The sequence below is a fragment of the Malaclemys terrapin genome, chromosome 6 (assembly GCF_027887155.1).
Source record: "Malaclemys terrapin pileata isolate rMalTer1 chromosome 6, rMalTer1.hap1, whole genome shotgun sequence".
NCBI classification, from domain to species: Eukaryota; Metazoa; Chordata; order Testudines; family Emydidae; genus Malaclemys; species Malaclemys terrapin.
In genome coordinates, this window is record NC_071510.1 from 82,911,597 (window position 1) to 82,932,594 (window position 20,998).

The 20,998-nt window shown below is 46.7% G+C and overlaps 3 protein-coding genes and 1 long non-coding RNA gene across 5 annotated transcripts in view; 3 read left to right on the forward strand and 1 right to left on the reverse strand.

The window, feature by feature from the left end:
• LOC128839264 (V-type proton ATPase subunit S1-like protein) overlaps window positions 1-10,531 on the reverse strand; it is a 37,173-nt gene extending 26,642 nt beyond the window's left edge. Inside the window, exon 1 of one of the 2 annotated variants that reach the window (XM_054032125.1) lies at window positions 10,414-10,531. In XM_054032125.1, coding sequence (XP_053888100.1) covers window positions 10,414-10,436 — 23 coding nt within the window. In that variant the 5' untranslated portion in view covers window positions 10,437-10,531. Of the gene's footprint in view, window positions 1-10,410 lie in introns of both variants that reach the window. The other variant, XM_054032124.1, reaches the window with a different exon arrangement.
• LOC128839267 (uncharacterized) lies at window positions 643-4,701 on the forward strand. Its single transcript, XR_008445392.1, has 2 exons — window positions 643-1,098; window positions 4,016-4,701. It is a non-coding gene; the product is annotated as an uncharacterized LOC128839267 (long non-coding RNA).
• Window positions 10,532-10,570: 39 nt separating the features above from the next.
• On the forward strand, window positions 10,571-13,904 carry LOC128839266 (40S ribosomal protein S23). The gene is made up of 4 exons (XM_054032127.1): window positions 10,571-10,663; window positions 11,375-11,534; window positions 13,270-13,390; window positions 13,711-13,904. Exons 1-4 carry the CDS (start codon window positions 10,660-10,662, stop codon window positions 13,855-13,857), a joined length of 432 nt encoding a protein of 143 aa, XP_053888102.1. The 5' UTR covers window positions 10,571-10,659; the 3' UTR covers window positions 13,858-13,904.
• Window positions 13,905-16,267: 2,363 nt separating this feature from the next.
• On the forward strand, window positions 16,268-19,036 carry LOC128839127 (40S ribosomal protein S23). Its single transcript, XM_054031831.1, has 4 exons — window positions 16,268-16,372; window positions 16,850-17,009; window positions 18,280-18,400; window positions 18,840-19,036. Exons 1-4 carry the CDS (start codon window positions 16,369-16,371, stop codon window positions 18,984-18,986), a joined length of 432 nt encoding a protein of 143 aa, XP_053887806.1. The 5' UTR covers window positions 16,268-16,368; the 3' UTR covers window positions 18,987-19,036.
• Window positions 19,037-20,998: the final 1,962 nt, after the last annotated feature.

Here is a 20,998-nt window from a genome sequence, read left to right on the forward strand (position 1 = left end):
AAATGTCTAGCCTCTGTAGAGGCTGCAGACTTTAGCAGTGATTAATCACCTGACACACAGCTCAGATGGCACACCAGAGACTAGGTCACTGGAAGCTGAACAGTTTATAAAACAGGATGCTACAACCAAAGTTGATGACAGACTACTGTAAAAGGTGCATGCTCTTAATTTATTTATATTCCATTAATAAGTTTTGGGCCAAGGAAGTCTGGTTTTGCCACACATAATGAACCGGCTCCAGAAATGCTACATAAGAGTGTTGACGTCACTAGGCCTCACCCTAGGTAACTCGGGAGGGTGGAAGGCCACAAAGTGTCAATGAAGCCTTCCTGCACTAGGCCTAAGTGAACCAAACTCTATCCTTCCATGTTTAAACTCTAATCAACCTCAAAAGCCAGGTGCAATTGGAATATGTAAGCAACCAGTTATCTGTGTGCAACCCCCTGCTCAAGCAGTAATAATGAGGCCTGCATGTTTCTGGCTGAAGGGAAAAAGGACAAGATAACGGTTTAAAGAAGTTACTAACAAGCTAGGCTTATAGCTGCCAAGAATGACTTAACTATTACCAGGGATGGGAGGGGTAGAGGGAGGAAGGGGGGGGGGAAAGGGAGGGCTAGAGGGGAAAGGGGAGGGGGGTGAGGCTTAACTGCAAAATGTATAAAAGAAGAAAAACTGTTCCTGTTAATGTGCTTGATTTGAGACTTGCCAGTCTCCTTGCACCGCTTTGGGATCCCAAATAAACTTTGTTTGCTTCTCCCCCTGGTGTGTTTATTGGCGCGAAGCACACCGGGCAACGAACTCACTGTTGCTTTCCTCGAGCACACCTGTGCTGGCAACAGTTTTGGCGCCCAACGTGGGGCTCGAGGCTGAAATTTAGCCTTGCCCGGACCCCTCTCGGAGGTCGACAGATTGCGGCGACGACCGATGCCCAGCGCGCACTGGTGACTTTACCAGGGGCCTCGGCGAAGATGTGGTTTGGTCGACCCCGGAGGGCACAACGGTGCAATGCGCTCGAGTAGTGGAGAAGCAGCTGCGGGCGACGGTGGGGAACCGGTCCCATGGAAAGGGCGACGGTGCAGAACCGGACCCTTGGATAAGGTAGGAACAGTCCAGTGGGGACTTTATCTGTCTTGACCTGGGGACGCCCAGTGTCTACCTGTTATGACCTGGGGACGCCTAGTGTCTCCCTATGGGGCAGGGACAGAGTATGGCAGGCAGGGTAAGGTGTACACCCTTGGAATGCATTCTGGTGAACTGGAAAGTGTTTGGATCAGATCCGTTGGTTAAAAGTAAACTGAAAAGATTCTGTACAGTAGACTGGCCTCAATATCAGCTAGAGGACCAGGAAAGGTGGCCACCGGAAGGATCACTTAATTATAATACGATCCTTCAATTACTTCTGTTTTGTCAGCAAACGGGTAAATGGAATGAACATATGTATGTACAGTTGTTTATGTTGTTAAGAGATAGGTTAGATATTTTGCAAAAGTGTAATTTGATTCCGACAGGTTCGGTAGTAACTATTGTTAGTCCCCAGAACCCCCCCACAGCTGTAATGGCAGGTCCGGTGTCCCCTTCGGCTATCACACCCCACCATATAAAGACAAGGTGTCTCAGGTCCCAGAGATTGCCCCCTTGGTATAATTTTATCCGTTGATCACTGAGACCGTGGTGTCCAGACATGGCTCAGATAAGAATCAGGCCACTACTATGCAGGTTTACACCCATGTGCCTTTTAACCCGGTGGACCTAGCAGCCTTTAAGGCACAGGCAGGGGAATTCTCTACGAACCCAAGCAAGTTTATCTCGGCCTTTGAAGGGTGCCTGGCTAGCTGTAAGCCTGACTGGGATGATTGTAATGTCCTTATGCGGACCCTGCTGTCTGAGGTGGAGCGTAATCAGGTTGTGTCTAAAGAAAAGGAAAAGAGGCAAGCGAAAATGATGGTCGCAGCAGTACAGGCCGGTGGCAGGGGAAAATTCCAGGAAGGTGGAAGGGGCCGGGGAATGAGAGGACATGGGCGTGGGTGCCCTGGCTCACAGGAAAGGCGTCTGGGTCGCAACCAGTGTGCCAGATGCCGGAAGGAGGGACATTGGAAAAACGAGTGCCCCGAAAGGGAAGGTACCCCTATGATGGCAGCGAAGGATCAAGAATAGGAGTGTCAGGGGAGACGGACTATCCTGCCCCTGGAATCCCGAGTAAACATGAGGGTGGGAGACTTGGACATCAACTTTTTAATAGACTCTGGAGCTGCACGAACCGCCGTAAACCAACCCCTGCAGCTGCCTGTGTCAGAGTCCCTCACTGTGGTGGGTGCCACAGGGAAAGGAACCAAGTGCCCAGTATATGCCCCAGCGGAATGTGCTTTGGGAAACAGAACTCTATCTCACAGACTGGTTTACCTCCCCGATTGTCCAACACTTCTACTAGGATGGGACCTGCTTTGTTGCTTAGGAGCCACCCTGCATTTCACCCAAGATGAAATAACCCTCACCTTACCCCCAGAGAATGCCTGGATAATGACTCTTGCAACTGAGCCCTCAGCCATGCAAGCCCCAGAGTGGAGCCAGTGGGAAGACAAAAGGAGGGTTAAAAAGCAGCTTTGCTGGACAGTGTTGGCCCAGGGATTTAAAAATTCCCCCACCCTTTTTGGCCAGGCCCTGGCCAGAGACTTGGAGGAGTGGGACAATGAGGACAGGGTCCTCCTCCTGCAATATGTGGATGACTTGTTAATTGCTGCTGTGGGTCTCACCCCTTGCCTTAAAGCCACTGTGAGCCTCCTGAACTTTGTTGGACTCCTCAAAAGTGGGTGTGCTCGTCCTGGTTTGTTGCTCCAAAGCTCTGTATAGAAGTTATTTTACTGGAAGGGTGCATAATGGCAATGTGTATGTGTTCATTGTTGGGAAAAGGTGTATGAGTGAAGAGTGGAAGTTTCCTTTGTAAGTTAAAAGAAGCCAAGAAGGAGAGAAGGAAAAAGAACAGAACGAGTTAACTGAGGGAAAAAATATAGCTAGCAAGCTCAGTCCAAAGATAAGATGCTGGCACCATCCAAGGACACTGCCCAGACCTAAGACTTGGCCGGCAGCCAAGAAAAAAGGGGGGGGGGGCCTGAATGGGCCCAAGCAACTATAAAATCTGCAAAACACTGTCAGGCATTAATGAAATGTGTTAGGTTTCTTTTCTCACAGATAAAAGAAGTGCTACCCAAAGACCCTAGCAGCCCTGCCATTCATTGAAACAAGGAGACTGAGTCTACGTAAAGTCCATCAACGAAAAACTGCTTTGGCTCCACACTGGAAAGGCCCTTTCCAAGTCCTGTTCACCACCAACACCGCTGTGAAGTACCAAGGACTGCCAACCTGGACCCAGGCTTCTCACTGTAAAAAGACCCCTCCACCTCGGGAGGACTCTCCGACTGATGATAAGCCTATTTAAAGACAGGGTGATGTGCTAGTAACCTCTCCCCTGTATGATACTGAACCACACTGTTTCAGGAAAAGAGAAGAAGGAACACTTGCTTCACTGAAATCACAAAGTCCAGGAATTCCTGACTACAAAAGACATTAAGAACTGACCCTGGTGAAGAAACAAAGAATTATACGCTGGCAGGGAGGCTCTTAGACCCCTGGCCTCCCAGGTACAGGCTGAATGTCTAGTCTGCCAAAAGAACAACCCTCGAGCTGGAGTGTCAGTGCCATCAGCCACTCTGGAACCTACCCCAGGCCCGGGGCTGGTTTGGCAAATAGACTTTACTGAGTTCCCCCGGACCCAAAGATTCAAATACCTTTTCGTCTTGGTGGATCGATTCAGCGGATGGCCTGATGCCTTACCCCTTGTTTTGCTCCACATTCGCGCTCTCCCAAAGGGCAGGTTAGGGCTCAGTCCCTTCGAGATTATGTTTGGAAGGGCATGGCCTATGAATGGTACACCGGTTCTGGCAGGGGAGTGGGAAATGGGGTGTGGCTTTTTATCTCAGTACATGTGCTCTCTGTCTGCTGTTCTCTGTTCTCTCCACAGGTATACCAGAGATTTGCAGCCTCTCCCGCTGGATGCCCCTGTCCATTCCTTGCAGCCAGGCAATTCCGTTCTCGTTCGGACCTGGAAGGACAAGCCTCTCCAAGAGAAGTGGAAGGGACCCCACACCGTCCTGCTGGTCTCCCACACAGCAGCAAAGGTCAAGGGACACAAGAACTGGATTCATCACTCCCGTCTGAAGGCAGTGCCCGCTCCTGAACGGTGGACCGTCCAGCCTACGGAAAAGGACTACCAGCGATGACCTGGGACTTAAACTGTTATTCAAAAGACAATAAGGCCTGCTGGAAATGCCCTGTGGTCTCTTTGGACAGTCGCAGCGCACTCCCCGTGAAAACTCTAAGCGTTGGTTGTGTTTACTCTCACAGGGCCGGCCTAACCTGGTGGCCTGGTCCTTTTGTTTTTAATCTGCCTACTATTGGTAATTGATATTTTGTGGGTATTTGGGGAATTGTAATTGTTAGGCCCTAGGGTCACCTGCCCAGCATGAGTTCAGGTCCAGGGTCTGCCACAGTGGTACTCTTTGCCATAGGGACACTCCTTTCGTTACCTCCCGTTTCCCCCAGGCACATGTGGGATGGAAAGGGATCCCTACTAACTTGGAAACAAACACATATGAGTCCTTGAAGGTTTGCTTTGCCCAAGAGTTTAACCTCTCTAACTGCTGAGTATGCTCCCAAATCCTGCACCACGCAGCAGGGTTACCCTGGAGGGTGGTCCCCCAAAATTGGTCAGATATCTGTTGGGGATGGTTCAGTAGGGGAAGAAATACCTTGGGTATCCCCTTGTGACAAAACTGTACCATTGAATCCCAGTATGCATTAAGGGACAACCCCTGGCCGCTCCAGGCAGCGTAAATCTTTGTATGCCACCTCAGAGCCCATTAAGGAAGGAGACAGGTTGGGTATGATCCTCCTCCCATCCTATGGGGTGGAACGGCTAACCCAATTTTATCATAGGCTCTCTGTGTTTCTCACCAAGATCACCAATGAAACCTTGGCCATAGAGAAAAGCCTTAACTCAGAGCTATACCAGCTCAGGTTGCTGTCCCTGTAAAACAGACAGGCCTTAGATTATGTTTTAGCCTCCCAGGGCGGGGTGTGTGCCCTTATTGGGAATGAATGTTGTACTTATGTCCCGGAAAACTCACAGGACATTAACAAGCACGTCCTGTCGGCCAAACAGGCTTTCAAGCAGTGGAAGGCCCAGGAAAGGAAACCCACAGTTTTCGATTCCCTTTGAAGTTGGTTGCCCAACCTAGGAGGACTGGGGGGTGGCCTTGTGCGTCTTCTCCTCACTGGTGTGGTATTGTGCCTGGTCACCCTCCTCCTAATTGCTTGTTTTAAAATGCTCCTCCGTAAGCTTTGTGCCCCCCGCTCCTCAAAAATCCCGGCATACCCTCTCATTGAAAACCCCAGCTTCATAGCACTTAATCATATCTTGTCCACAGAATATGAGAAAACTCAGCCAAAAGCTTGTTGAGTATTCTCAAAGGAGGGAGTTGTTGACGTCACTAGGCCTCACCCTAGGTAACTCGGGAGGGTGGAAGGCCACAAAGTGTCAATGAAGCCTTCCTGCACTAGGCCTAAGTGAACCAAACTCTATCCTTCCATGTTTAAACTCTAATCAACCTCAAAAGCCAGGTGCAATTGGAATATGTAAGCAACCAGTTATCTGTGTGCAACCCCCTGCTCAAGCAGTAATAATGAGGCCTGCATGTTTCTGGCTGAAGGGAAAAAGGACAAGATAACGGTTTAAAGAAGTTACTAACAAGCTAGGCTTATAGCTGCCAAGAATGACTTAACTATTACCAGGGATGGGAGGGGTAGAGGGAGGAGGGGGGGGAGAAAGGGAGGGCTAGAGGGGAAAGGGGAGGGGGGTGAGGCTTAACTGCAAAATGTATAAAAGAAGAAAAACTGTTCCTGTTAATGTGCTTGATTTGAGACTTGCCAGTCTCCTTGCACCGCTTTGGGATCCCAAATAAACTTTGTTTGCTTCTCCCCCTGGTGTGTTTATTGGCGCGAAGCACACCAGGCAACGAACTCACTGTTGCTGTCCTCGAGCACACCTGTGCTGGCAACAAGAGCATGTAAGAACCTGGTCCCAACATACAGTAGCAAAAATTAATACAAATTCTAGGGAAAGGCTCATTTTGACCAACCATTCTATCCACATGCTGCCTAACTCTCACTCTCACCATAAACTGGGACTCTGTGTCAATTCATCGCTCCACAAATCAGCTTCATTCCCTCAGCAGCCTGTTTCCCACACACTTAGACCTCGGCAGGCAGGTGGTACAGCCCCAAGCACTGGGCAGGCAGTGCAGCCCCCAGCACTGCCAGCCCTGGAGCCACCCAGAGTCCCTGGCCACAGGCCAGTCACCGCTAGCCCCAGCCTGGCCACAGGGGAAGAGTACCATTAGGAATCAGGAAAGGGCCCGAGGGAGGAACATGGGCAGGGCCATTTGAACTGTTTGGAGAGACTCACCCCCCCATGGACCTCCCTCTGCCAGCACCCTAACACCCACAATAACCACTGCCCACCCTTAGTATTCTCCACACAGACTGGCCCCTGTTCCTTCCTACCAGGCCTCCGCAGGACGGGGACTGTCAGGCTTGCATAAATTGAAGGAGCTGATTTCTGAATCAGAAATAAACCAAAGGCAATCTATGTTTCAAACTGGAACCACAACTGCAAAGGTAGGCACCCAAATTTGCACCCCACTGCTCCTTCAAACAAACAAAAGTGGAGGTAATCCAGATCTGTGGTTCTATTTCCTATCCACCAATACTTTGAAAAGGAGAAGCATCCCGCGCCATGGGCACAAGCTACCATCAGAGAAGAGAAATGGCCCATTATTACCAAGTGTGAAACCATGGGCTTGTCTGCAGCCCAAGTCCAATCCCTAAAAAGAAGCAAATGAAATATAAACCCATCCTTTCAATGACAACTCAACCCAACAAAGATCTAATGTGGGAGACAAGGATCCACAGAGATGGCAAGCCAACGAGAACTCCTCTCTTCTTATGAAGCTCATGGTGAGGAGGCTGACAAAAAGATTGCTCTAAGTGGAATGACTGCATGTACAAGTGGCTAGTTAGGTTTCTTGGCCTCCTTTTAAAAAAAACTGATCCCCAGACTGAAGTTAAAAAGAAAACAATCCAGCAATGTTAATTAGCGTCATCCATTGAGAATAGACAAACATGGGACGTTAACTTGATGAATGTGTCTACTTGCAGAGCAAATAAGAACTCATTGACCAGTTTGAAGAAGCAAAGAGAGGAGAAGCTGAATCAATAAAATATGCAGGGCAAAATTAATTCCCTCAGCTATAACAGACGGAGATGGCTTGGGCTGTTTTTCTTTAACCATCCTTCATGGGCTCAGTATCGCTAACTTTTGTGAGATTATTGTAAGTCTTTACTTACAATAGTTAATGTTAGTCTTTATCAGTGTTTTTCTGGTAGACTCAGCTCCTGGATTCGTGAGTATGTGAGAATCTCAGCTAACCCTAAAAAAAGTAACATTCTTTCCCTTGTGGTTGTGGAGAAAACCTGGAAAATGTGACCCCTACAGGCACAAACATGAGAAGGTGAATAGACAACTCACTGTTATCTGGTGAAACTGTGTGCTTCGTAAGTTAACCTCGTGATTTTGGGGGCCCTGGGCTCGTGCTTTCTGAATGCTTGGGGCTGGCAATGCTGCAATGTGAGACCATAATAAGGTGATTAGTAAGTCAGCATGGATTTGTCAAGAACAAATCGTGTCAAACCAACCTGATAGCTGTCTTTGACAGGGTAACAAGCCCTGTGGATGGGGGAAGAGGTAGATGTGGTATATCTTGACTTTAGTAAAGCTTTTGATACTGTCTCACATGACCTTCTCATAAACAAACTAACGAAATGCAACCTAGATGGAGCTACTATAAGGTGGGTGCATAACCGGTTGGAAAACCGTTTCCAGAGAGTAGTTATCAGTGGTTCACAGTCATGCTGGAAGGGCATAACGAGTGGGGTCCCACAGAGATCAGTTCTGGGTCTGGTTCTGTTTCCGTTTAATATCTTCATCAATGATTTAGATCAGGGGTTCTCAAACTGGGGATCGCAAGGTTATTACATGCGGGTCACGAACTGTCAGTCTCCACCCCAAACCCCAATTTGCCTCCAGCATTTATAACAGTGTTAAATATATTTTAAAAGTGTTTTTAATTAATAAGGGGGGGGTCGCACTCAAAGGCTTGCTATGTGAATGTGGTCACCAGTACAAAAGTTTGAGAACCACTGATTTAGATAATGGCATAGAGAGTACACTTATAAAGTTTGCGGATGATACCAAGCTGGGAGGGGTTGCAAGTGCTTTGGAGGATAGGATTATAATTCAAAATGATCTGGACAAACTGGAGAAACGGTCTGAAGTAAATAGGATGAGATTCAAGGACAAATGCAAAGTACTCCACTTAGGAAGGAACAATCAGTCGCACACATACAAAATGGGAAATGACTGCCTAGAAAGGAGTACTGCAGAAAGGGACCTGGGGGTCACAGTGGATACAAGCTAAATATGAGTCAACAGTATAATGCTGTTGCAAAAAAAGCGAACATCATTCTGGCATGTATTAGCAGGCGTGTTGTAAGCAAGACACAAGAAGTAATTCTTTCGCTCTACTCCACGCTGATTAGGCCTCAACTGGAGTACTGTGTCCAGTTCTGGGTGCCACATTTCAGGAAAGATGTGGACAAATTGGAGAAAGTCCAGAGAAGAGCAACACAAATGATTAAAGGTCTAGAAAACATGACTTATGAGGCAAAAATGAAAAAATTGGGTTTGTTTAGTATGGAAAAGAGAAGACTGACAGGAGACATGATAACAGTTTTTAAGTACATAAAGTTTGTTACAAGGAGGAAGGAGAAAAAATGTTGTTCTTAACCTCTGACGACAGAACAAGAAGCAATGGGCTTAAATTGCAGTAAGGGAGGTTTAGGCCGGACGTTAGGAAAAACTTCCTAACTGTCAAGGTGGTTAAGCACTGGAATAAATTGCCTAGGGAGGCTGTGGAATCTCCATAATTGGAGATTTTTAAGAGCAAGTCAAATAAACACCTGCCAGGTATGGTCTAGAACAGCGGTTCTCAAACTGTGGGTCGGGACCCCGAAGTGGGTTGCAAACCCGTTTTAATGGGGTCACCAGGGCTGGTGTTGGACTTACTGGGGCCTTGGGCCAAAGCCTGAACCCCACCGCTTGAGGCCAAAACCAAAGCCTGAGGGCTTCAGCCCTGGATGGCCGGCGGGGCTCAGATTACTGACCCCCTGCCCAGGGCTGAAGCCCTTGAGCTTTGGCTTTAGCCCCCCTGCCCGGGGCGGTGGGGCTGGAGTGGGCCCAGGCTTCAGTCCCCCTCCTGGGGTCGTGTAGTAATTTTTGTTGTGAGAAAACAGTCCTGGTGCAATGAAGTTTGAGAACACTTGGTCTAGATAATACTTAGTCCTGCCATGAGTGCAAGGGACTGGACTAGATGACCTCTCAAGGTCCCTTCCAGTCCTATGATTCTATGAAACCCTGCACACACACCGCCTCCCGCTGACGCCAATGGGCACAGAACAGAGCCCACGGCAGGCACCAGGCCTTGGGAGGGAGGGTGTGAGGACACACATTCACCCGCAGAAATGGAGCAGGTCCCTTGCCTGTATCGCACCTGCCCAGCAGCTAGGGCTGGCTCCAGCATTTCTGCCACCCCAAGCAAAAAAAAAAAAGCCGCGATCGCAGTCGGCAGTGGCAATTGGGAAAAAAAAAAGCCGCAATCGGCAGCGGCAGGTCCTTCACTCCTAGAGGGAGCGAGGGACCTGCCGCCCCCAAATTGCTGCAGGTGCCGCCCCTCTCCCTTGGCAGCCCCAAGCACCTGCTTGTTAAGCTGGTGCCTGGAGCTGGCCCTGCCAGCAGCACCATGTGGGGTTGCCAAACCTCCAGGATTGTCCTGGAGTCTCCAGGAATTAAAGATTCATCTTTAATTAAAGTTTATGTCAAGTGACGAAATCTCCAGGAATAGGTCCAATCAAAATCAGCAACTCTAGTGCTAGGGCGTCCAGCCCAGCTGGGGCAGCCACCTCGGGGGGGTGGGGATAGGGTGACCAGACAGCAAGTGTGGAAAATCAGGACGGGGGTGGGAGTAATAGGCGCCTATAGAAGAAAATCTCCCAAGTATGGGGGCTGTCGCTATAAAATGGGGACATCTGGTCACCCTAGTGGAGGAGACTGCGGCTCCGCCAGGGGGAAGGGCAGAGAGGCCGGGGGCAGCCCTAGCACTGGGAGCAGCAGGGCACACAGCCAAGGGCCGCCGCTTGGGGGATGCCGCAGGGGAAGGGTAGAACTGGGCCAGGCGAACATACCACCTGGCGGGTGCGGCGCCATGCATTCTGGGAGTTGTCGTTTCCCTGACAACGGCTCCCACTTCCGGCTGTGCCCCTTCTCGGGGCGGACGGCGCTGTCATGGATTTTGCGACAGTCTCTGCGCCGGAGGTGCGTTTCTCATCAGGCGCGGCCAGGCCGCCTCGCGCGGGGTCCTCGCTGCGACCTGTAGGAGCCGCGGTGCATGCTGGGTCTCTCTCTCTGCGGCTTGGGCCAGCAGCAGCAGCGCGATGGGTGAGCGGCCGGGGCCAGGGCCGGGGTGAGGTCGGGTCCCCCGAGCACGGGGCCGGCCAGGCACAGCGTGTCCCCAGGGGCTGGGGCCCGTAGGCAGCCCCCACCCGCCCCTGGCCGGGATCAGCAGCGTCCGCCTGGGGCAGAGGGTCCCGCCCCCGGCTGGGGTCGGGGGCGCCGCCGCGCTCAGTTGGTGGCTCCGTTTTCCGAACCGCTAAAGGAAACGAATCCCCCGTAACACGCGGCGTTCCGAGCCCGACCGTCCTCCCCGCCCATCGCAGCGCTGCGGGGGGGGCATCGGGGCTCGGGGGTGTTAGTGGGGTAATAAGTATCAGGGGGTAGCCGTGTTACTCTGTATCTACAAAAACAACAAGGAGTCTGGTGGCACCTTAAAGACTAACAGATTTATTTGGGCATAAGCTTTCGTGGGTAAAAACCTCACTTCTTCAGATGCATAGAGAAGAAGTGAGGTTTTTACCCATGAAAGCTTATGCCCAAATAAATCTGTTAGACTTTAAGGTGCCAGCAGACTCCTTGTTGTTTTAGTGGGGTAACAGCTACGTGTGTTCCTGAGATCTGAGCAATCTGCCTCTGGGTCCCAGGTTGACCCAGTCGTTTAGATTCCACCTCAGGTTTAGTTGGGCGCTGTTAACTCGTGTTTGTAATGTGTGGCACTGATTATTTCCCTGTATCCTGCAAAATTCTGTTACTTAGGTAAGTGCCGTGGGCTTCGTACTGCTAGAAAGCTTCGCAGCCACCGTCGGGATCAAAAATGGCACGACAAGCAATACAAGAAGGCTCACTTGGGTACTGCCCTGAAAGCCAACCCCTTTGGAGGAGCTTCCCATGCGAAGGGAATTGTCCTGGAAAAAGTGTATGTGAAATTCAAGTGTATACTGATAAGACAAGCTGTGAACTTGTACTGTTTATCGTGCTTAGTGTCTGGTAGGGTTGTTTTACTCTACCTAATAACCTATGATCATAATATATTTACAGACTTTGTTAATTTGGGTGCAACTCTTATAGATTTAAAAAAAAAAAAAAAAAAAGTAACCTTGATTTCTGCACCATCCATTGCCTTTTTTGAAGTCATTCAGGGCAGAGTTTCAGGCTTTCTCTTCATTTTTGTAGTTGAACTTAATAGTTAGGTCCGGGTCATCAAATATCTATCTACTTTACAGACAGTACCATCCCAACATTATTGTACATAACACTTGAAAGACCAGTGGTTCTTAGACAGCTATATTTGGGATTTAGAAGATTGTTTGTTTGTAAATCCTGTGTTTTAACATAGTTCTCCCTTATGCTTAACAAAAATGAACTATGCCTGCAGTTGTTGCTCCCTTTTTTTCCTAATCTACTTCTCCCGAAGAATATGAATCAATATATCTTCTTGGTCTGGGGAGTAGCTATGCTTTGTATGTGACCCTTCAAAAAGGGGGTGTCATTTCTCCAACATGGGCATCTGCTCTCCAGAAAGAAAATATAAACTTCTTAGACTAGTAGTAGGAAAAAAATGCTATTAAAGGAAATGTTTAGTGATGAGTGAATTTCAAAGATAACATCAGTTTGAGTCCATTCAAAAGTTGTATATCTTGGTTGTGACTGCCATTTTAATAGGAACATAGAAATATAAGGTTGGAAAGGGATCTGGAGCAATAATCTAGTCCAGCCCTCTGTGCTGAGGCAAGACCAAATATACCAACACCATCCCTGACAGGTGTTTATCTAATCCGTTCTTAACACTTCCAATGATAGAAATGCCACAACCTGTCTTGGAAGTCTATTCCTGTGCTTAATTATCCTTATAGTTAGTTTTTATCCTAATAGCTAATCTAAATCTCTCGTTGTAGATTAAGCCCACTATTTCTAGTCCCACCTTCAGTGGACACAGAGAGCAATTGATCACTCTTTATATTTGAAGACTGTTACCAGTTCCTCCTGCATCTCTTTTCTCAATATTAAAGATTCACATTTTTTTCACTTTTCCTCATAGGTCAGGTTTTCTAAATCTGTATAATTTTTGTTGCTCTCCTCTAGACTGTCCAATTTGTCCAGGAATTGGGAGGCTTAATGCAGCTCTTTAGACTCTTTGGCCATGCTGCCAGTTAATGGTGCAGTGTTTTGTTTTGTTTTTTTACTTTGAAGAGGGACGTTTGGTTTCATGAGATGTATAAAACCAGAAATTAACAATTTTGGTTAAAAAAATGTTTACTTATTTTACCAAACAAAACACTTTAAAAATTATAAGTGGCAGTTTCCTTTATGATTATTCCTGAATGTGGAAGCTGAATTGGAGTTGGGTGTATAAAAATATGGACACAGAGGGAAAAGAGGTGGAAGGATTCTGCAGCTGTTTCTGAGGAGAAGAGCTGGTACATTGTAAAGAGCTGCGGGTATCAATTTGAAGAGCCAATTCTTTGTTACATCTCTGTTGCATTTATTAAAGAAACTGCTTCTTTTGTCCCCTCTACTCCAATTTCAAATGCTCTAAGGAAGTTTAGAAATTTGTTTTTTAATTTAGTGTTTACTATGTACATTATACAGTTGATGCCAGCAGATGGCTACTTTCAGTTACAGCAATTACTTTTTTTTTATTATTATTTCAGTGGTGTAGAGGCTAAACAGCCCAATTCTGCCATCAGGAAATGTGTCAGAGTTCAGCTGATCAAGAACGGCAAGAAAATAACAGCCTTTGTTCCTAATGACGGTTGCTTGAACTTCATTGAGGTGAACAATGAATCCCTAAAACTTTTGGTTGTAAATTGGCTCCATGTAATACAGCTCAAAGTTACATTATCAGCCCTATCTGTGCAGGGGCCTGTGGTCATCTGAAGGAAATTATTACTTTATGCTTAGTAATATTTTTAAATGTCAAGTATCTTAATCAAAACATGAGCATTTACAGTACATTTACATGTAAAGGGTTTGTTCAACCAATGCAATTTGTTTTTCTAAATATTCTTAAACTTTTTTATTTATTTGGGTTCTCATTTGACTGAAAATTGTTTAATTGAACTTAGTAACAATCTTCCTTTCTTCCATTGTAGGAAAATGATGAAGTTCTAGTTGCTGGCTTTGGTCGGAAAGGTCACGCTGTTGGTGACATTCCTGGTGTCCGCTTCAAGGTTGTCAAAGTAGCCAATGTTTCTCTCTTAGCCTTGTACAAAGGCAAGAAAGAGAGACCACGATCATAAATTCCTGTCATGCCATCTAGGCTACTAATAAACTTCAGTTTGATAAATGGTGTGGTTTTTCAAGTCCTCCATGCAATGAAATATTGGGGCACATGTTCTGATAAACATTTTTTGAGTGTACTGTTGCTTTTTGAAACACTTAAAATATTGTGCTAGTGCCTGAAAACATTACTGTTTTTTAAAAAAAAATGGGCTTTATTTACTCTAAATTAAAAATTCCCCTGTATAAATGCAGAAAAGTGGATGTTCCCAATTTAACGTGCGATTAGATCTAGTATCTTTTCTAAAGCCATGTCTACACTACAAAATTATGTTGACCTAACTTACCTGTGTGTATAGCCCCTGCAGTTATAAAAGTGCTAGTGTGCGCACAGGTGGTTCCTTGTGTTAGTGGTGCGCATCAATTACCAGGACCACTTGCATCAATTGTATTGGAGCATTGTGGGACAGCTCTTGAAAGCTAGTAACAGTCAATATAAGCAATGTGATATCTCCACTGACACTGTCAATCCAATTACATTAACCATGACTACTCTGCTTGGTGTTACTAAATCAGAGTAGAGAGGCACTTCCATCGATGGGGGCCAGATTTAAGTTGAGACACTTCCACAAATCTTGTTAAATTAATACATTCACCTGCTTTCCTTCCCCATGAACTTTACACTCTCACAAAAAAGAAGCTGAAGAATCTAGAGATGGCAAATGAGTAATGGGTCAGGATATCTTTACAGGGTTGCTGGCTTGTTTAAGATGAAATAATTTAATGCCTTTTGCTTTAGCTTCCTTGGTGGTATCTGGGGTGTAACAGCTGCTCCAACATCCTTCCTCCATCCAGCTTATCTAACAGCGTGGAGCTTTGTACCATTGTGATCATTGTATGTGCGGGGTGAGGATGCCCATTGTCCTTCAAGGCGAAGCTACAGGACTAAAGTGAGGGGTCCTGAGGCAGGATGCGGAAGGTTTGTAGTTGCTGCAATCCTGACTGCCTCAGTCTCCAACTGTAAGAGCCCATCGGGGGTGGCTGCAGCCCTGCTGTCTGCTCCAAGCACGGGGTTCATGGGGGTCTTTCAGCTGCGTTACAGTGACAGGAAGGTGTCGGCTGCAGGCAACAAGAGCCTGGCTCACTGCAACTCACCTCACTCTGAACATGGCCTAGAATATATATATAGTTGCAGAGCAAATATGAACTCATTGACTAGTTTAAAGAAGCAAAGAGGAGAAGCTGAGTGAATAAAATATGCAGGGCAAAATTAGTTCCCTCAGCTATAACAGATAGATGGCTTGGGCTGTTTTTCTTTAACCATCCTTCATGTTTTTTTGTTTTTTGTTTTTAATTAATTAATGGAGATATCCCATCTAGAACTGGAAGGGACCTTGAAAGGTCATTGAGTCTAGCCCCCTGCCTTCACTAGCAGGACCAAGTACTGATTTTGCCCCAGATCCCCAAGTGGCCCCCTCAAGGATTGAACTCACAACCCTAGGTTTAGCAGGCCAATGCTCAAACCACTGAGCTATCCCAGTATCACCAACTCTTGTGATGTTATTGTAGGTTTCATAATATTGGTATTTTTCTGATAGTCATCTCCTGGACTCATGAGAATCTCAGCTTCACCTAAAAAAAAGTAATTTTCTTTCCCTTGTGATTGTGGAGAAAACATGACCCCTAAAGGCACAAACACATCAATGGTGTTATGTGGTGAGACCTTGTGCTTTATAATCCAACCTCATGATTTTGGGGGCCCTTGGCTTGTGCTTTCTGAACGCTTGGGGTTGGCAATGCTGCAATGTGAGATCAAACCAGGCACGCCACCTCCCGCTGATGCCAATGAGTGCAGAGCCAGGGGCAGGCACCAGGCCTGGGAAGGGAGGGTGCAAGGACACACATTTACCTGCAGAAATGGAGCAGGCCCCTTGCCCATATTGCGCCTGCCCAGGAGCACCAGGGCGCACAGCCCAGATGGGGGCAGCCACCTGGGGGGTTGGGAGGCTGCGGCACCGGGAGCAGGGCACACAGCCAAGGGCCACCGCATGTCACCCGGGAAGGAAAGAGCTGGACAGGCTTGGCGCCCCGAGGGGGCTGGGCGATGCATTCTGGGAGTTGTAGTTTCCCTGATAAAGTATCAGAGGAGTAGCCGTGTTAGTCTGAATCTGTAAAAAGCAACAGAGGGTCCTGTGGCACCTTTGAGACTAACAGAAGTACTGGGAGCATAAGCTTTCGTGGGTAAGAACCTCACTTGCATCTGAAGAAGTGAGGTTCTTACCCACGAAAGCTTATGCTCCCAGTACTTCTGTTAGTCTCAAAGGTGCCACAGGACCCTCTGTTGCTTTTTTCCCTGATAAAGGCTCCCATTTCCGGCTGTGCCGTTTACGTTCCCTCTTCTCTGCGCCGGAGGTGCGTTTCTCATCAGGCGCGGCCAGGCCGCCTCGCGCGGGGTCCTCGCTGCGACGTGTAGGAGCCGCGGTGCATGCTGGGTCTCTCTCTTTGCGGCTCGGGCCAGCAGCAGCAGCGCGATGGGTGAGCGGCCGGGGCCAGGGCCGGGGTGAGGTCGGGTCCCCCGAGCACGGGGCCGGCCAGGCACAGCGTGTCCCCAGGGGCTGGGGCCCGTAGGCAGCCCCCACCCGCCCCTGGCCGGGATCAGCAGCGCTCGCCCGGGGCAGAGGGTCCCGCCCCCGGCTGGGGTCGGCGGCGCCGTTTTCCGAACCGCTAAAGGAAACGAATTCCCCGTAACACGCGGCGTTCCGAGCCCGGCCCGGCCCGCCTCCCCCACTCCCGGGATCGTAGCGCTGCGGGGAGGGGGCGGATCGGGGCGCTCGGCGGTGTTCGTGGGGTAACAGCTACGTGCGTTCCTGAGATCTGAACAATCTGCCTCTAGGTCCCAGGTTGACCCAGTCGTTTAGATTCCGCCTCAGGTTTAGTGGGGCGCTGTTGATTCGTGTTTGTAATGTGTGGGGCTGATTATTTTCCTGTATCCTGCAAAATTTTGTTACTTAGGTAAGTGCCGTGGGCTTCGTACTGCTAGAAAGCTTCGCAGCCACCGTCGGGATCAAAAATGGCACGACAAGCAATACAAGAAGGCTCACTTGGGTACTGCCCTGAAAGCCAACCCCTTTGGAGGAGCTTCCCATGCGAAGGGAATTGTCCTGGAAAAAGTGTAAGTACAACTGAGGTGCTCGTGGCGGTTAGCTGGAGAAATACACTCCAGCTACTGTGAGTAGTTGCTTGTGGCAACTCCACCGAGCGCTAAAGTAAATGCTGTTTAACTTCATTGTAACTGCCCAATGCTGAGAGTTATTTATCACACCTTATATATAACAGGCATTAGTGCTTGAATCTGGAGGACTATATTGCCTTTTGCATTATGTACAATTGTTAGATACATTTTTAGTTAGGTTCTGTTGGCATTCAGAGGTCTTTGTGCTTGATTTCTGCAACATAATGTTTTATTTTGGAAGTCATTTAATAACGTTATTTATCTTCAGAGTGGAAGGCTTCTTAAATTTGAAGGTTAAGGAGGTGTACTGCTGAAAAAAGGAGTGGGCCTCATTTTCAAAAGTGCTGAGTCCTCTCAGATCCCATTGAAAACTGTTAGAACAATAGAAATTCTGAATTTTTGAAAATTGGGTCCTGTGGAAAAATCCACTGTGTGATGTTTCTACTAACTTAGTGCTGGGCATTTTCTGAATGAAGCCTGTCAATCTACTGATTTATGTGGTGTTTTTTGGACAGATGGCTATTATGCATTAAATTGACAGCACCAGAGCTATTTCTTGTTTGTTATCAGGAATGAAAAATGTTTGCCATCATGCCACTCGATGTCTATAATTCTGGTTTAAATTGAAATGATCACCATACTTTATACAGCAACTAATACCTGGACTTGATTTTTTGTTTCAATCTGTATTTTGTCTGCAGTTACCACCCGTCTCTGAGGTCCCCTTCTCTCTTCCCAAATAAAAATCAGAACATAAAGACCTCACGCCTGGGTTCCTGTTGGCATTTTTGAGCCTCTTATTTAGGAGGCTAGACTATCCTGGTGGCTGCTCAAGCCTCCAGGGTGCCATTGTACTGTTTCTAATTTGCAGTGTCATTAAGTTAGCATTTGTCCCCATGGAACGCTTCCCTCTCCACTCCCCCACCCCTCCTAGTATTGGCTCAAATATTTAGGAAGCGAAGGGACCATTTGGGGCATTATTCTTTCTTGGACCAAGATACTAGACAAGCTGTGTTTCAGTAATTGTCCATTAAATGTTGGGTTTTATACTACTTCATGAAAAACAGATACTATTTACATTCTCCGTAGAATGGAGTTGTACAAAGTGATCCAGCGTGTTTAATGTAGCGGTTCTTGATGTTCTAATAGAGATGTGCTAAAATAGTCAAGCAGAATGTCAGTGATGCCTTTTCATGTGTTTCCATTTCAGTGGTGTAGAGGCTAAGCAGCCTAATTCAGCCATCAGGAAATGTGTCAGAGTCCAGCTGATCAAGAACGGCAAGAAAATAACAGCCTTTGTTCCTAATGATGGTTGCTTGAATTTCATTGAGGTGAATAATTTATCAGCAAAAACTTCTCTCAAGTGTGTATTTGGCTGAACTGGGGGATGGCACGAGCAGGGGCCATGCCCACTGCACTTTGATGAGATGATGGGCAGAAGACCGACATTAGAAGTGCTCTTTCACCTTCCATCTGCCACATCATGCCTCAGCTGTGCTGTTACAAAGTAAAGGAGTGTCCTAGCTAATATTTGTTCTTACCAAAACATTGAAGGGACTAAAGTTCCAAGTCTTTATATCTGACCACCACAGTTCTTTTTGTTTTGTCTGGCCTTTCCTGGGAGGGGTTGTGATATGCTTAAAGCTATTGGGTCAAATTTGGGATGCTCTGATTTCTCACAGTAGCCAAAAGATACATTGTGTTTCAGACATAGCATGAATCTGATGTTGATTGCTGAGCAACTGCAGTGTTTCCTGTTTTTAATTCTAGGAAAACGATGAAGTTCTGGTTGCTGGCTTTGGTCGGAAAGGTCACGCTGTTGGTGATATTCCTGGAGTTCGCTTCAAGGTTGTCAAAGTAGCCAATGTTTCCCTCTTAGCCTTGTACAAAGGCAAGAAGGAGAGACCAAGATCATAAACTTTTGTTACTCTGTTAAGGATGTCAATAAAAATGTTCATCTAAAGAAACCTGTGTTTTTTTTAATACTTTTTCTTTTTGAGAATAGTGTTGATTTTCTAAATGAATTGTTTGTAAATGACATGCGTGTAACTGTGTTTCAACATCTGTAGTGCCCTATTTGCCACTAACTTCTTTTTCTTGTAATAAGAAATGTCTTACAATTGACCAGGATAAAGGTGCTCAAGTTTCTTAATTCCATCAGTACTTCTGTGCACTACTCTAGCATTTGTTATATCTGTTTTACTTAGCTAGAGGCTTACAAGATATTTGTAAAGATACTCTAAAAGCAGATTTTTAGCATACAAATAGTATTGGATCTGCTTGGGTTTGAGTTAAGAGTGGAGCTGGTTGGAAAACTAGTTTTTTCTTGTGGAAAATTTCAAGGTTTTGGCAAAACTAAATCCAGACTTTTTCAGTTCTAAAATGATGCTTCAAGGAGTCTGTAATATGGGAGCTTCATGCTCCCATTCCCTTCTATATGATGGGCTCCCTGGACTATTTCTCCCATGATGCATCAGTTTCCCCTTTTGATGTGGGGAGGAGGTGTATTGTGAAGTCCAATGGGGAGCCTGTCCCATAGAACAGGAAGCATGAGGCACTATGGCAATACTTCTGAATCAATGTTTTTGCTTTCCGTGGAAAATTAGCCCAAAAACTTTCAACTCCCAGGACATTTTTTGGTCAGGGAAAAACAAAACATCCATTTAAACAGTTTTGATGAAAAAATTTCAAACAGACCCAGTTAAAGCACAGCTAAGAATAGTTTATTGAAATAGAAGTTTTCCTTCTAACTAGTAAATCTGCTTAGTTAAGCACTTGCTGAGGTAAACTTGGGAGTGCTTGGCAAAACCGGCTTATTAGCCAGGCTTGGTGCTGGGGAGATGTAAGCAGAGGTAGTAGGGAAGAATCCCACATGCATCATCCCAGTTTGTAAGCCTCTATGGATACCATGCCAATGACTGGAGTAGATGTGTTCTCTCACTGTTGAGGTGGGTCAGTGGATCTCCTTGATCTATGATGCCCTACTCTCCAAATGCTGTCATGCAATGAACGCTTGCAGATTCCCAACCCTCCTGTTACTCCACTGAGCAGTTTCTGCTACTGGGAGACCCTGCACAGACATGGGGGTAGTATTTGTCCTTGCATTCAGAATCCTGGGCTGGAATCATGTCACTTGTTGAGTCATTGTCTGGCAGAAACAGTGTTCAGACGGATATGCACCAGTGTACCGTGAGAATGTTTCTGCTATGTTTAAATAAAGAAGTGTCGAGACTCTCATGATGGGTAAAAATGTAGCTCCTCTGGGAGGAAGCAAGTTCCACTAATAGGAGATGAGTCTGGCAGTTGAGTTTTAGTCCCAGATCTACCACTAGTTGCTGTGACCTTGAGCTAGTGACTTAACCTACCTCTGCCTCAGGTTCCCTGTCTTTTAACAAATGGGGGTAATGATACCCTTCTAGTCACCTTAAAGGAAAGGCTGCATTTTCCCCCTTCAGCACTAGTAAAAATCCGTGCTACACCCAGGCAAGTATTTTACAAAGAAGGGTATCTCTCTTGGTCATAAAAGGACACTGCTTAGTCTATACTGATATTGTGTTGTTTTTGTGGGAAGGTTGAATGCAGGTACTGTATTTAAAGTAAGGGTTAATTCTATTAACTACAAAATCTGAAAGAAATAGTGGAACAGTTGTTGGCTTATTTTTAGATTGATACTTTCAGCTTCAGAACTGGTAAATGATTGTTCAATGTACTTTGTGAATAGGCTTCTTTTACTGCTGTATGTCTAGAAAAGCTGGAAATTTATCTCTACAGCCATGTTTCCCCAAACCAGACTATTCCTGTGGAAACATTGAGTAAGTTTCCTCTTACTCCCAGTATCAGACCAAAAACTCTGAGGTTTGTCGGGAACTGGTTTGTTCTTTTGTGAACCAGCACATGACTGTTTGCTGCCCCTCTCTAGCAGGAAAGAG

Excerpts from the sequence above, each read along its gene's own strand:
- LOC128839266 (XM_054032127.1), top strand. Across the intron at positions 11,535-13,269 it reads GGAATTGTCCTGGAAAAAGT|TGGTGTAGAGGCTAAACAGC; the intron begins GTATGTGAAATT and ends TTATTATTTCAG. Across the intron at positions 13,391-13,710 it reads GTTGCTTGAACTTCATTGAG|GAAAATGATGAAGTTCTAGT; the intron begins GTGAACAATGAA and ends CTTCCATTGTAG.
- LOC128839127 (XM_054031831.1), top strand. Across the intron at positions 17,010-18,279 it reads GGAATTGTCCTGGAAAAAGT|TGGTGTAGAGGCTAAGCAGC; the intron begins GTAAGTACAACT and ends TTTCCATTTCAG. Across the intron at positions 18,401-18,839 it reads GTTGCTTGAATTTCATTGAG|GAAAACGATGAAGTTCTGGT; the intron begins GTGAATAATTTA and ends TTTTAATTCTAG.